This window comes from Anguilla rostrata, chromosome 2, assembly GCF_018555375.3.
Source record: "Anguilla rostrata isolate EN2019 chromosome 2, ASM1855537v3, whole genome shotgun sequence".
Lineage (NCBI taxonomy): Eukaryota > Metazoa > Chordata > Actinopteri > Anguilliformes > Anguillidae > Anguilla > Anguilla rostrata.
This window is the reverse complement of record NC_057934.1, coordinates 15,193,001-15,208,823: the sequence shown is the minus strand read 5'-3', so window position 1 is coordinate 15,208,823 and position 15,823 is coordinate 15,193,001. Positions and strand designations below refer to the sequence as shown.

Here is a 15,823-nt window from a genome sequence, read left to right as displayed (position 1 = left end):
AAGAAGTAGCAAATAATTTGTAAAGTCAATAGCTTCTTCAAATGAAACTGAGTGAAATGGATATTCAACTTCTAAATCCAAATTTAAATGTGATATTTTAACAAAAACTAAAATTTTGTATGATATTTTTATTGGCTTCTATCCTGTGGGTAAACACTTGGTAGTGGTATGCTGCTGTTTGTGTTTGCAAGCCCATGCACGTGCGAGTGCTTGCTGTCCCCAATCTTGTATAATGAGCAGAAATAACATTTCATTATAAGAAATTACTGTACAGTAGGCATACTTCATTTCAGACAAAATGTCTTCATCGTTCGGTAGGAGTGGTGGGTTTCTGAGGATTCAAACATTCGGTCAAATAGTCAAATATTATAAGTCATTTTATGGTAAATAATGCATCTAAAAATGAAATTGCCAAACGCTTATAAGTCTGAGATCACAAATAAAGTGAGGGACATTCATGGTAAATATGTTCCAGTTTTATTTGATATTCATTAAGTATGAATCGCAAAACTGCAAAAAAATTATTTGTGACATTGTCTGATTGCATAGCTCTGTTAAATTGCAATGCTGACCAGCTATGTGATTCCGGAGCCCCAGGGATTCTTTTGCAAATCACTACAGTCTAATGTGAAGTTTAAAGCCAGTTTGAAGGTAGCAATTATAGGCTACAGACTGTCTGTTCTGAATGTGTGTTTTTTTCCTGCTTAACTGTCGGCAAGTACCCCATTAGAGCAGAATGTCTCATTCCCTGACACAGTTCAGAATTACACATTTTTACATTCCTCAGTATGTGTGATGTGTCAATGTATTGGAAACAAAAAGCTTCAGTGTTGAATAAATAACAACTGTTATGCATCTGAGATTCAATGCATTTAATACAGTAGTACAAACTGCATTTACAAAGACATTGCAAACCTCAAAAGCACTCCATGATGAGAGACACCTGAAGCAAGTGATGTAGCGGACAACAAGCTCCAGCGACAGACTCGGTACAACAACTCAAAATCTCAAGAGAAAATAATGGCAGTTTTTTTAAATCTTGGTTCAAGGTCAGCCGTCACACAGTACTGAGGATGTTTCATTCCGCAAGGTACGTTTGGTCAGAAACACCATTACAAAGACCTTTCATTATATAAAAAGAGCTGTGGTAAGCACCTCTAATAACTGTACAGTCAACCCTCTTTATGCCTGCTCAGAAGCAGAGCCAAAATTGGCAATAAAACAAGGAATGGAATGATAATGATGGTATGTATAATGACCATTATTTTAATGACAGGCATTTATTAAAATAGAATACTGAATGGTCTGTGACAGTGGTGTTATAAAAGGTGTGCCAATACAGTAGGTGATATGCATAAAGTTTCTGAACAAAGCAACGTTTATTCATCTTGTGTTGTATTGACATATTTTTCTCACATATTCTTGTGCTTTTCTCTTTTTTGTTACCACTTTTTGGTTTGATCAAAATGTAGACTATATGTAGATTAGGCTATATAATTATTTTGACCAAATATCTGCCAGACGTATGTCCATTTGCTGAAGTCACCTGGTGACTATTATTTCCTGATCAGAAATATCCATGGTTTTCTAATCAATATATGGCACACCATCAAGCACAAATCACACAAATGTCAAAATAAGTACAACAATGAAACTGTTCAAAAATATATCTGCGGTGGTTCTGCCGCTCTTGCATTATAATAAAATATGTACATATTAACACATTGTTTCAATAATAACCTCTAGCTCCCTATGAAGAACAGATCCATCTACACCTGACAGTGTGCATCGGGTAGTGTGCTTCAGATTATGTGCAGCCTCTTCATCGAACATTCCCCACAGTCCTTCAGACAAAACTATAAATATAATTCTATTATTCTTAAATTCTGAAGTTGTGATAGTTTGTTGAGCAGAAGTACCAGTGTGCACAGATTAACTGCCAAGCCCATGGTCTCTATTCCTCTTGTTTAACTTTTTTTCTGTTTGTTTGTATTTATTTGTTTTTGTTATTATATAATCTAATTTTTAAATATAATTCTCCTTCTGATTTGTCTAATGGAAATATAATTGTCTGTATGTATTGTATTTAAGGTCTGTATTTCTGTAAATTTATACCTGTCATAGATGCCCTCTGAGTATGCAACAAGAGAGACTCAGGGTGAGGAAAAAAGACAAGACATAATCCTTTTCACATCAGAAATAGAAATTTCCAAAAAATGTGAACCAAACTGTACACAAATAGAACTTAACATTTGCACATGACATGTTGGGATGGGGAGAGGGCATCTACAATAGTACATAAATAATTTTTACAATAACTACAACATTATAAATATCACATGGATTGTAATTTTAAATATAACTCAACCGGGTTTAACAAATTAAAAAGAAATACAAAATAAAAGTACATTATAATAATGTACTGTACAAGAAATGCTACTGTGATGATGCAAACCTTTTTTTTTTTAAACTAACAAAAAAAAAAAAAATAATACTGTTAAATTCCATGACAAAATAATTAATTTACATCATGTCAAATTTACATTTGCATTTTAGTGAATTTGACATTTACAATTTCAATTGAGTAAAATAAGTATGTCACAATATGGTACAATTATTATGCATTTTTAGTTACATTAAAGACAAGTGCATAGCTAAATTGAAGATTATGTATTTCCGTTCAGAAAAAAACTATATCCTGACCAAAAGGCCTTTTTAGACAGAATTTTGAACAACATACACAATTAAGGCAGATTTTAATTTCTTCATTTGAAATTGGCATAGTCAGAGAATATATCAACAAAATCTTGTACCACTCTGTAGCAGAAGTCGTATTGTTCCTGAAAAAATAGAGAAATTAGTCAGCACAGAAAACTGAATTCAAAAAACTTTAAAAAGCAGCCTCAACTTTCTTAATTTACACAGTCATTGTCAATATGAGAAAATGCTTACAAAAACAATAACAATACATTCATCAATGTTCTCTCACTTTCCCTTTTTACTTCTGAATTTACTGATGCGAATCAATAACACCAATGTTTCCCAGCTCTGGTTCTTGTGGACCTCAAAAGCAGATTTGTATCCACCATTTGGAAAGCAAGAACAAGGTTTTTTATAATCTCTAAAGGATATTACCTAATCACGTAAAAATAATTTGTTTAAATCATACGGTTAATATCTCGGTGTAATGAAAACAGAACACCATTCGGCAGGACGCCGGGTTGCTGTATAATATAAAAACAGCAGTCTCTGATCGCAACTGCAGATGGGATTCTGGGTAAACATGGACTTCCTGCACGCGGAGGACGTCATCACTTCCTGCGGAGTACGTACCACGGTCTGCACCATGTGCGGTCTCTGCATCCGTAAACTCTTGACGGTCTGGAACACATCCAGCAGGCCTTCAGCCTTGACTCGCTCTAGGATGTTGCTCAGACTGATGAAAGTACCTGTACGCCCAGCGCCAGCACTGCGAAAGAAACATGGGGTCGGAAGTGTTACCTTAGCGACGGGCAGCGCCAGCGCCACATCATTACCAAAATAGCACCAACCCTCCTGCTGCCGCTAATGAGAAAGGTTTGTCACCCTTTAGAGAGAGAAGTGTTCGTACGAATCATGGCTGGACGAAACTTATAAACTCAGTCATGTGAGACCTAAATAATGATAAGGAAATTGCATTGGCAAGGTACATGAATCAAAAAGGACGTGTTAATATTCAACAGACTATTTGTGTTGCTACTTTCGTGCTACTTTAAATACATTTTGTTTCAAAGTTACAACTTTTGTGTTACAAAAATACAATTAATGTGTTAAAAAGGGAGATTTTTTGCACACTGTGTTGAGTACTACGAAATGTTTAAAAAAAATGGCACCTGATGTGTTGTATTTATCACTTGTTTTGAGAGTGAAGTGATCCTACACATGCCATAACTTGTTTTTGTTGCAGTACATTTTTTTTACTTAGTATTCTTACAGTGTGATCACATGACTATTAGTGTGACCATTGAATGGCGTTTGTGTAAACAGTGTCACAGCCACAGCGTCCTATATAATGGCGGTTGTGGAAACGGCGACCTACAGTATGCCACAGCCACAGCCTGCTCTGTTTGATCGTGTTTTTGTTCATAATCTGCCGAGGGGAAAATGTTCTTTGTGACTGTGTCGACCCGGACCTGCAGTGCACAATGATGGGGTGGTTTCCGGACTGCTGCTGCTGTTTCTGCACGGCGGCGATGATGTCGATCATTCCCTTGCCGTCGGTCGGGATGCCGATTTCCGGCCAGCCGTGGAAGTGGAAGTGGCGAACCAGCCGCGTCTGCTTTTCCTGGCGATGGAAAGGGACACGCGCGTCACTCACGGCGAGACGCGTCGCTGGCTCCGTTCCGGCGGAATGGGCGCCACGGCGCAGAGAACTCACCGAGCCGTACGTTAGCACCAGGTCCCGCAGGCTGAAAGTGTCGCACAGAGTGTCGGACTTGATTTCTACGGTATAGTTGCCGTATGTTACAGTGTCCTCTGTTGGCCAGTACTGGAAACACTTGTCCTGTGAATGGGAGACACAAGTATATAACCTAAAACTAAAACATCTTACACCTGAGAAAGTGCTTCGAGGTAATTTGAAAATATCCAAAGGTCAGATGTCATCTTGCTTACTCTTTTGACCACCATGTTAGTTTTCTTTTGTTTCTTTTTTTGTTTGTATGTTACTCAGTAATCCATTTATAACTGATTAAAAAGAGATAGCTGTTGAAACGATTGAGATGCTTTGTTGTGAGACTATCTGGTACCATTTGGACCCCAGGTCCCTCTGAAACACACATCGCACTCGTGCGACGCTGCGAGGTCGTCCTTCCACGGAGCTGAGCTCGGCAAGCAGTACCTGCTCCCTCTCCTGCAGCTCGGTCAACATGACGATAGAGTGACACTTCCACTCCCACACCATCCTCCAGAAGTCATCCACCGTGTGGGACAGTGGTCCCTGCGTGGCAATGAAGTAGTCCTTCTGCCTGTAACCCTGGTGAGAAAGACCATGATACACAAGCTCAAAGCTATGTCTCCATTAGAGTTCTGCAGTTGAGCTAACGCTAACACTACAGATGGGCTGTTGGATCTGGGTAATTACTTTCTCGCAGTGGCACAGAGGCTTCAATGCTTTCGGTAAGCCTAAAGTTTAGCCTATGCTTCGGACTGTTTTGTTCTTATACCTCAGCCTCAGAACGGCTTCCTTGACTTTCATTGGCACAACTCTGGTCCTCATGTTGACTAATGCCAATAACAGACTCCAAAGGCAATCAAAAGCCTAGAATCAAAACTAGTACTGAAAGCTCACTTATACTTGCACCAAGGAACCTATTTTATACATCGGACTAATCAGAAACACCTTGTGAATTGTTTGATTACAAATTGTGGAATACAAAGCCAAATCAAGAAAGAAATATATATTTGTCCCAAACATTATGGAGCTCACTGTACTGTATGTAACATTGTTCACTGCACACTGTTCAAAGCAGGAAGCAGACATCTGTGACTATCTGTGATTTCGCCCAGATAGTCACTGATGTTTCTCATACCAATTAGGACACAACACACAATGAACCCTTTAGTGATTTAAAATGGAGTACTGGAGTTAGGCGACATTAGCAATTCGCTAAATATGAACCATATGGAGATGCTATTTTTACTGTACTTCATTGCCAAATCAGCTCTAACAATAAATTTAAATACCAGGAAAACGGGTGAGGTAGTGGCTGGTAAGGAAGAGGAAGCAAAAGAATTTCACTGTGCAGTTCCAGGAAATGTTGAAGTTACACAACAGCTTGGCACTGTTCTATACCGGGGCTTAAAAAAAAATCCCAGATTGCAATGTCAGTCAGGAGGAGAGCTCTATTTGTGTTTACAGATGTCTGAAACCTACATGGGTGATACCATCTGAGCTAAATCGGCGAGGCCAGATTGTCATCCGGGGGTAAGGAGGCAAGCACAGAGCGCCTTTCAACCCACAAGGTGCAAGTCTGCGCCTGTCTACCAGCAGTGCTGCTGCTTTCAACGAGCTACTGGCAATGTACCAAACATGTCTGACATATTCCATATATGAGGTATGTGCACCGATTTGAAAAATAAAAAGAGGTATGCGTACTTCACACAGCAGTGTGATTTTGGGAGGAAAAACAAAAGGAATACTTACGTCTATGAAAGATGCGTTTATGTAATCTGTGAATTCCTGGCCTCTTTTCATTGACAGAATTACTCTGTTGAAGTCATCTGTGAAGATAAAAAATTATGGAAATCAGCAATGGAAGCAGTGGAGCCCAGGGTCAGTCCGTGTCAAAGCCTTCGCCCATCTCCAACTGACAAACCTGCCATTTAAAGGTCACAGTCTTCAGCTGTCTGAGCCTTAATGGCGACTATCTACTTTGCTCTTGTAAGGGCATTTGTGATTCATGGACAGATCCACCACACTAACTTGCTGAAATGTTCATCGAAATCCAATCTGTTAAACATAATTTGCGAGGTAGGCGAGACTGAGTAATGAAAATGTATCATTGAGCAGAAGGACGGCAAATCAATGAAAGTTTATTAAATAAGACGGCCGGCAGATTGGTTGGAAGATATTTCAGTGTCAATATGTCAAGGTTTTCCCTCTGAGCATGAATACAAAATTATAACCGGGAAGATATATAGGCATTTGGACCCATTTCAGCATATAAATATCAACTGCACCAACTGCTTAGTCTGGGGAATGAGAGGCTAAAATGACAAAATCGCGATTGGATGAAAGTCTCTGACCTGTTGGCTAATATCTATTTTCATAAAATTTATCTTGTTGCTTGTTTAATGTGAATTCAAAAATATCAATACATTTCTGACTATTATTTCCAGACTAAAGCCCACTGAGCATGCCCACTCTATATACTGTATATATTGACTATTCACAAAGCTCAGCAACAACACACAGGATTGAGTTACAGTGCTTTTGGATTCTGAAAGAGCTATTTTGTTAGTGGTCGTGCTCCTCCACCCTAAATGCTAGTTCACACTAGCCAATTATTCAGAGTTTGATCAAGATTCAAGTTTATAAATGTATCTGTATTAACAGTCTGTTTGCAATAGTGTCACAACTATGCTCGTTAAAACCACTTTGAAAAAACAAATTAGAGCGCGCAGAGAAATATGCTTACACGGAATAATCTGTAGAACACGGTTCTTCTTCATGTTGGCAGGAAGGTTCCCCGTTCTCATGTTCTCTTTCATTATCCGCATGTTTGTCAATTTCTAGGGAGAAACAAAAATGAAATCAAACACTGCTCAAACACTTCTAAATTCCTAAAAGGAATCAAACAATAAACTTAGCGCATCCAAAAAGCTTAAGGCACTGTTGCTGGGAGATTCAGTTTAAAAGTATTTTATTACCAGAGCTTCTAAAATGAAAGCTAAAAGACAAAAGGTTCATATGTCTGTAGAACCGGTAAACATATTTCATGTCTGTTTGGGAGAAACATTTTACCATTGCTGATTTGCTTAAATGGGCACTTTTTTGTACCACATACAAAGCCATCTTGTGTATGTGCCATTGGATGTCATCAGAAAGCTGCATGGTCTGCTTAAACCAGCCTGAAGAGGCATGGTACATACTACATCATTAAGTTATATTGCTACATATGCTTGAGCAGGACAGCGGTGTGGAGCTGCTCTTACTTTGAACTCTTCCTCCAGCCCTACTCTGTCGAATGGCGCCGAGGTGTTATGCAGCTTCTGTAGGTGCCCCTCCAGGGAGGACACGTCAAGCTCTGTGTCACCGTAGAGGTAGTATTCCAGCAGTGCCTGGTAGATGAACGAGTACTGCATCTGTGTGCCAGAGAGAGAGACAGAGAGAGAAAGAGGTCTCATCTTCAAACATTCTACATTCTTTTTACATTTATTCTCAAAAATAGTTTACGAGGAAAACAGATAGACAGATAGACAGACAGACAGACAGACAGACAGATAGATAGATAGATAGATAGATAGATAGATCTCTTGCAACAACAAATGCCACTGATTAAACGTCAAGGAAAAGCAGAATCACTGAGCATCAATTCCCGGAACTCAGCCCATTCAGAGCTTCCCCGCCCGTGCCCTCGCGAGGCCGCACTCACGTCCGTCTGAACCAGCTGCATGCGCTGCTCCCGTATCCTGGACACAAAGCCGAAGACGTCCACCGTCTGCTCGGCGTGCATCATGTCGATCATGGCGTCGATGACGATGAAGGTCCCTGTCCTGCCCACACCGGCGCTGCGGAGAGGAAGAGAGGTGGCGCAATGTTCACTCGCACATCCGCTCAGACATGAGCTTCAACTGTTTACATTTCAAACTGAAAGGGCCAAACACAGAGAAGTCAATGGAATTGACACAAACCGATCTGTTCCATGTTACAAGTTACACTGGATTAGAATTTCTGTGGAATTACTACACATGTACAATTACAACTTTATAATTAACTACAAATTTACAAATGTACAATTAAAAATAAATTGACAGAGGTAGATTGACAGGTGAGGTGGCAGAAAATGAATGACAGGTGAGGTGGCGACACCCATGAATACCTGCAATGCACCACAATGGGGCCGGCGAAGGACGGGTTGACCGTCTTCACCTTCTTGAGGAACTTGAGCATTCCTATGGGGGAGAAGGGGACCCCAAAGTCCGGCCAGCTGGTGAAGTGAAGCTGTGTGACCAGTCTGGGCGTCTTGGAGCCATCACTGGCCTAAAAAAAGAGTCAAAAGAGACACTTGAAGCAACAGGAAGCATGTACAGGAAGGACACCTGCCCTAAGAAGAGAATACATCTCAAGCTTATTCTCAAATGGAGTGTCGTAAGGCCATTGTAAAATGATACTTTTGGGATTAATTATCTCAGGATCATGAGACAGGAGACAATTAGTTCAGCATTCCCATGCAATCAAAAATGATTCAAGATGCCTGAAGGATTTCAAAAAGTATATATGTGAGTAATGTAGAGAAGATAACATGCTATGTTGCTAGGACTTGATGAACTGTTCTTATCTTTGATCGGTATAGCTTCTTTATGTGCTAATTACAGTCTGTTCTTGCTTAGTGATACTAAACATGTATTGCCAGGAGTTATAAATAGGACTTTGTGTATTAAATCTGTGGTGAATGCTATTATGACAACAACGATTCATGTGACAGCAAATTAATTGAATATATAAATAAAAGCAAAATGAGAACTGCAAAATGATTTTAGTTGAGTGAAAAGCAAAATGTTGACTTTTCCAGCCTAGTATTCATTTAATTGAAGGAACAACGTTTTCAGAACAACAGTCTAATTTCTAGTTTATCATTCATATTATGGAATCACTTGTCATCCGGTTAGAAAATGGATAGATGGATGGACTTCTCATCTGCTTACTACAAATGTAGAAGACGTCATTACAGACCAGTACCACTGCTGAATTACTACTATAGGCCAAACATTACTGTGGATATGCAGCCTGAGGAGGAGCGGCATCAAATTGCATCAATATAGAGCATGCACTGTAGCATGAATGCAAACATATTGCACATAGGCGAGCAGTGTTGGGCTGAATGGCCTGTTCTCGTCTTACATTATGTTATGTTATGTTATGTTATATTGCCTGAATGGAGTTTCAGACATCACGCTCATCAATAATACAGTCACAGAATGATGGGCCACTGACTGCAGTATCTGAAACTCCATTGGTAACGACTGCAAACAGAAAACAACTCAAGAGGACCCCATAAATTGGAAACACAAGCTATTACAATGCCGTTCGCGTGCCAAAGCCCTCAGCAATTTCACCTGCCAGAAAAAAAAACATTACATCAGATATCAGAATAGCCTTGCGTTACGGGGAGAAGTCACATGATTGAGACTGTCTGATTCTCCGCATGTGACGTTTCTTTCACGTTTCCACCGCATTATAGAATTTGTTGTGCGTTCTCACAGAGGAAATTCTGCCAACCGCGCCCTGACGGCGTCAAAGAAAGCTGTCGGCTCTGTCGCACTTACATATTGCACACAGAACTTCCTAATGGTGTAGTCCACCAGCACAGTGAAGTCCTCCACGGCTACACGCACACTCCCATACGTCCAGCAGCCCTGGTCTGGCCAATACTGATAACACTTGTCCTGTGGAGACACAAAAACAGTCATCGCTTCGAGTAAGTCACAGTAATTAACGTTGGGGGTGTTAAACACTAGTAACAACGACAACTGAATCTCTACGTACAATATACAAATTTCCATTGTGAATGCTAAAATTGCAGTTCGCATCATGAGTGGAGGGGAATAAAGTACATCGAAACTTCCATTATTTTCAGTGTCCAAAATTAAAAAGTCTACATATAGACACTGACACATGCTACTCGGGATTCAGGGAAGATTTAGATGTTCCGCTCCTGAATAAAAAGACGTGGAGATGATAAACCTGACTGAATCTGACAATCTGTTTATGCCTCAGTGCAACTCTGGAGAGGGAGCGAAGCTCTGCAATGCGAGCAGTAGCATTTCAAAGGTGACTTTTAAGACAACGGCTTCGTAAAATCAGGAAGCCTAATCTGGCCGACTGTCAATCTGAATTACTCTGCCTGTGAGTGGGGGGGATCAAACCACTTAATGAGAGCCCGCTGACTAATTATGATAAAGCCTTGGAGGGCTTTATCAACTATTATTTAAGCATTGATTTCGAGTAGTGCAAAAAGCAGATTTTAATCTCCCTTCCATTCTGTCTGTATTGATTTCTCCTCAGTGCCGTAATGCATTCAGAGACTTAATTCCAGGTGAAGACACACGTGGAGCCCACCGAAACTGAAAGGATGCCATTTTAAGCTTGCGGACAGATCTGACGTCACTTGTGTTTGAGGTAAAAACCAAATGTCAAAAATAATTTGGGGCCCCAGAGTGTCTCGGTTAAAAAAGGCGCCCACCTCAATTGCAGGCTAAGGACAAAGCCAAAGCACCTGAGGACACAATCTACACAATTTGCGGACAATAATCCAGTGCCGTCTAGCCACTCTACAGTTTTCTACAGGCTACCTAATGTGTTCAGAGAAAAGTGCACCTCTCTTTACACGCTACTACCCATAGGAAAGCAAAATCCAAGAAGAGATCTCATAGTTGTTTCTTTCATTTCTCCTAGACACAAATTAGCTATTTTTAATACTAAGGTGAAACCAAAGGCTTTTTCTCCTACTTCTCAAATTAAACTCAGGAGAAACAACCACATATAATCTCACTTATGTCTTACTCTGATTAAACAAGAGATCTCTAAATGATCTTAAATAAGACTAATTTAGGTCTCCTGAACATGGGACCATGAGATCAGAGAAAGAGCTCAAAGAAAACTCAGCTATGACTCCTAGGATCTCATGATTCTTTTCAAATATGTCTCAGTTTTCTCATAGTGACCTCATGAGAAACAACCGCACCTCAATTCAATATCCATTCGTCTTACTGAAGTCTCAAATTCATTCTCTCATTATCTCATCTTTTCTCCTAAGGGGGTTTTAGGAGCAACAATTCAGACTGAAGTGACCTCAAAAAGATGTACAATTGAGATCTTACTACTTTCTCAAGAGTTAAAGAAAAGACTATCCTGAGCAAAAGTTTTTTCCTCTAGGTAGTTCTCACACGACATGGTTTTTGGCGTGAAACACATTGACAAGACTGCAGGCGAGTGGATTAAAGTGCACACACTTCAGCTGCACTGCTCCCAATGTGGATAGCATTGAAATGAGTGCACAGCACACCAGGCGATTTCAAAAGTGAGAAAAAGTAGGGAAACCCCTCCCTGCCCAAGCTGGAACTCGCACCTTACTTGCACCATACTAGCACCTTTACGGACCCCCTGGACCCGCTCGTGTCTTTCGAAAACTGTCCCTGTTTTAACCCCTTAGTTACGCCCCTTCCTTCAAGCAAGAAGACATTTTGATTCAGCTCTTTTAAATTTTACACTGGCATTGCCATTAACTTCCGCCTGCAAATATCGCTAATGAGACAACCACAGTAATGACCAGAAACACTTACTTCTTTTCTTTCTTTCAGATTTGTCAGCATCACGATAGTTGCAGCCTTTTGCTCCCATACCATTCTCCAGAAGTCAGCTACTGTGTCCTGTTTAGGTCCTGTGACACACAAACATGTGCTAAGTATTTTGAGTCTGAACCATACTAACCTTCAGTATTTTATTTGTCAACCAAGGGTAAACAACAAAGAAACAGTCACAGAACTACTTGAGTATATGTGAAAATAATTATGCTATAACCTTTACCTTGTGCTGCAAGGAATTTGTTCTTTTCTTTGTAGCCCTAGAATAAGAGGAAGTGTCATTAGTACACATTCTCTATATAAAACATGCAGAATGGGCACTGGTTTCTAGGACTGCAACAGTTTCCAGATAAACTGCAGCGTGCGCAATACCTTACACAGAACTCACATCAATGTATGAGGCGTTGACATAGTCAGAACACAAGGCTCCGTCAATCTGTGTTAAAACCACCCTCGAATGGTCATCTGTTGAAAAGACAGATATGAATAGATTCAAAATTTTTAGATAGATAGAAGGAACATTATTTGTGGCATTCTGTACACATAAAAACAAGTAGATAGATAGATAGATAGATAGATAGATAGAAAGAACATTATTTGTGACATTCTGTACGCATAGAAACAAGCACTGTCCACACCTAGGAAAAAAAACACACATAAGAGTCAGTACTGTCCACATAAAAGGAAAACAGTGAGGGACATTTTAAAAAATCCATACAGTCCTTAAACGTTATTCAGAAGAAACAAGAACTGCCAGTGCACAGGCAGAAAACAAAACAATGGAAACAGTAATGTAAATTCACTTAATTGGGTGCTGGGTGCGGTGGCATGAGGGTATACCAACGTCTGGAATTTTCCAAGAGGGATATGACAACACCCTTCCACGAGAAAGCCAGTCAACACATTTAGCTGGTGGAAGTGTAAAACATTCCTCAGACATCCTTCCAGAACATCCCAGGGAGAAGCATCCCACCATGGACACCGCTTGTTTTTGAAAAATCAGCGAGGTCAGCTTTCTCGGTCGATTAAGTTCCTGCAGAACTTGCCCCGACATTCTGACCTCTTTTACGATAACAGCCACACTTTCGCGGAGGCCTCTTATTTTTATACATGGTCATTCTCTTCCCTCATTTAGCAACCCGGTAGTTGATTTCATTGTTTTGTTCACTGTCTCTATGTAGTTTACCAGAACGGTGCAAGACAAGACTAACAGGCAGTGTAGTATAATGGGTAAGGTAATGTTCTTGTAACCTAAAGGTCACAGGTTTGATACCCGGGTAGGACACTGCCGTTGTACCCCTTGAGCAAAGTACTTAACCTGAATTGCTTCAGTTTAATTACATTGATTCAAATTGCTTTCATTGCATTTTTAAATTCAGTATATATCCAGCTGTATAAATGGACGCAATGTAAAAGCTATTTAAAAACGTGTGTAAGTCGCTCTGGATAAGAGCGTCTGCTAAATGCCTGTAATGTAATGGAATAAGCAACCTGTCCTCAGTACTCCTATGGATTCCTTGCGATGTCAGGGTGTTCGACAAAAAGCAATAAAAGACACAGAAGGGCAGGTTAATGGCTGTGACCAGAGAAGTCACTGGAAGCAATGAGAGAGACCCAGAGAGCAGGTGAGCACTGAAAACAGAAGTGGATTCAAAACAATTCAACAGGAGTAAAAGGAGGAATTAGGAATTCAGCGATCTCCAGCAAAGATAATCGAGGGGAAAGAAGACACGGCTTTATTAAGAGACATAAAGCAGAAGTGAAAAAGGGATGCGATAATGAGAGAAGATAAATGACTGAGATGAGCTTTTTGTCTGATTCCCCCTGCTTTGGTTTTTGCTTTTATTTATGTAAAGCACACTGGGTTGCCTCTGTGCATGAAGTGTGCTATATAAATACATTTTGATTGATTGATTGATTGATTGATTGATTGATTGATTGATCGATTGGTTGGACTCTCATGGAACATGAACACGAGAGCCTTTTTCGAAATTCACACAACTTATGAGTCAAACTGCCACATGCCCCTGACTAACTGTGTATCACATCAGACATGGGGACAATTCGCTGCATTAACCACAAGACACAACGGGAAGTATGATCTACAGATTGTGTGAAGTGTGACACAGGCTCATGTCATTTCCTGTTTCCTGATTTGAACTGCCAGGCTGCATCACACACAGTTTAAATTCTATTAAATTTTTCACAGTATGTGCAGAACGGGCCACTCACATGGAAGAATATTGGGATATCTATTCTTTTCTCTGTTGTCATCTTTGTTGGCCTCCTCGCATGTGCCCTGCAAGTACACGCCAGGCAAAGACTGGAAGAAAATAAAAAAAACAGCATAACACTGTAAGGCACTACTGAGATCCACATTAAACATTATGAACACCCGCTTCTACAAAGGTTAGCAAGCCACTGTGAAATCTGCCACAGTGATATACATTTACTGGCAATGCTTTTGTATAGCGCTTTGTTGTGCAGCCTGACCTCATTTCCTCTTGGGCGTAAACAGAAACAAAGGGAAACACTCCTTTATGTGCCCATATATATGAGAGCGAGCATAAACATCCTCTCTATCAGATACTGGAACACCATGCGTTAGAGCTAGAGCTACTCAGAGTAATTCAACAAAACAGGAACCTTATTAGTTTCGGGAAATTCAACAAATGAGCAATTCACGAAACAAGTGTGGAAAATATTGGTGGGATACATATGAAACATGATGCTGCCATCCAGGATTTCAATGAAAAAGGAAGTTAATTCAGCCATTCAAGGACATTATTGTTAAAGTGGTAGAATCCCATTAATCATAGCTCTGGATAAACTCAGTTTCCTAATAAAACTGCAAATCTCAATATAGTAAAATGCCAATGGTAGAGTACCACAAATTCCAGAAACCCTGAAACTATGCTACTTTTCCCAAAAGAAAGGCTAACATCAGAAATTAATTTTCTTACAAAATAACCAATCTACTACTCCCTAGATTTACAGACATAAATATAACAGGCTATGCTCAGACACCATTAAAGCATAAATGTATATTTTATTTTACATTTAAGAATATCAATAAGGCTAAATAAAACAGAAGAATTGTTCCATTCTTTTTGAGCGCACCCATTCTGTTCAGGAGCAAACTGTTCATGTTCATCAGAGCTGAACGTAGGCAGGTTTAGTGATTCAAAAAAACGTGCTACTTCAAATCTCACAAGTATAGCTATGAGAAAGTTGCCTTTCCATGGTGCTATGGGAGTCACACATTCGGCAGGCCACACAATTAGACGAAAGTAACCGCGAGTGTGGGTGCGAAAAGGCGATACGTACGTTGAACTCTTCGCGGAAGAGCTTCCCGTCGTCGGCCGAGCGCACCCGGACCTCCTCCTCCAGGCAGTCCAAGGGGAGGGGCAGGTACGTCTTGGACGCCGAGGGCGACCTCGGGAGCAGCACCACCGTCTGTTGCTCTGCACGAGTGAGACAGGACACATTCAATCATCTGAACTCCGGGGGGCGCTGTCCAAATAGCATCAGGAGGCGGTCGGTACCGTCCCATTCGCCGGACGTAACTGCGTCGGACCTTCAGGACATTTAATCGGATCGTTATTTTTAATCAATCCAGAGGTAATGGGGAAATGGGTCTTTAAAGCATGAATTCATGGATACAGGAATTTGGGTTAAATTTTTTTATAATTAATGAGAGACTACCAGATTACATAAAAACCAAGCTAGGGTGGATACACAGTCTATTATTTCTGTC

At 40.3% G+C, this 15,823-nt stretch overlaps 1 protein-coding gene across 6 annotated transcripts in view; it reads right to left on the bottom strand.

The window, feature by feature from the left end:
• Positions 1 to 857: 857 nt before the first annotated feature.
• The window catches only part of ptprea (protein tyrosine phosphatase receptor type Ea), a 75,196-nt gene continuing 60,230 nt past the window's right edge, over positions 858 to 15,823 (bottom strand). For all 6 annotated transcript variants that reach the window (XM_064320736.1, XM_064320738.1, XM_064320737.1 and 3 more), the window contains 16 exons: positions 15,394 to 15,530; positions 14,299 to 14,389; positions 12,455 to 12,531; positions 12,290 to 12,326; positions 12,046 to 12,143; positions 10,030 to 10,149; positions 8,583 to 8,743; positions 8,136 to 8,271; positions 7,696 to 7,845; positions 7,179 to 7,272; positions 6,185 to 6,261; positions 4,880 to 5,014; positions 4,418 to 4,543; positions 4,173 to 4,324; positions 3,334 to 3,469; positions 858 to 2,840 (listed from right to left, as the gene is read on the bottom strand). In XM_064320736.1, the coding sequence (XP_064176806.1) occupies positions 2,766 to 2,840; positions 3,334 to 3,469; positions 4,173 to 4,324; positions 4,418 to 4,543; positions 4,880 to 5,014; positions 6,185 to 6,261; positions 7,179 to 7,272; positions 7,696 to 7,845; positions 8,136 to 8,271; positions 8,583 to 8,743; positions 10,030 to 10,149; positions 12,046 to 12,143; positions 12,290 to 12,326; positions 12,455 to 12,531; positions 14,299 to 14,389; positions 15,394 to 15,530 (1,802 nt within the window). In that variant the 3' untranslated portion in view covers positions 858 to 2,765. The remainder of the gene's footprint in view (positions 2,841 to 3,333; positions 3,470 to 4,172; positions 4,325 to 4,417; positions 4,544 to 4,879; positions 5,015 to 6,184; positions 6,262 to 7,178; positions 7,273 to 7,695; positions 7,846 to 8,135; positions 8,272 to 8,582; positions 8,744 to 10,029; positions 10,150 to 12,045; positions 12,144 to 12,289; positions 12,327 to 12,454; positions 12,532 to 14,298; positions 14,390 to 15,393; positions 15,531 to 15,823) is intronic.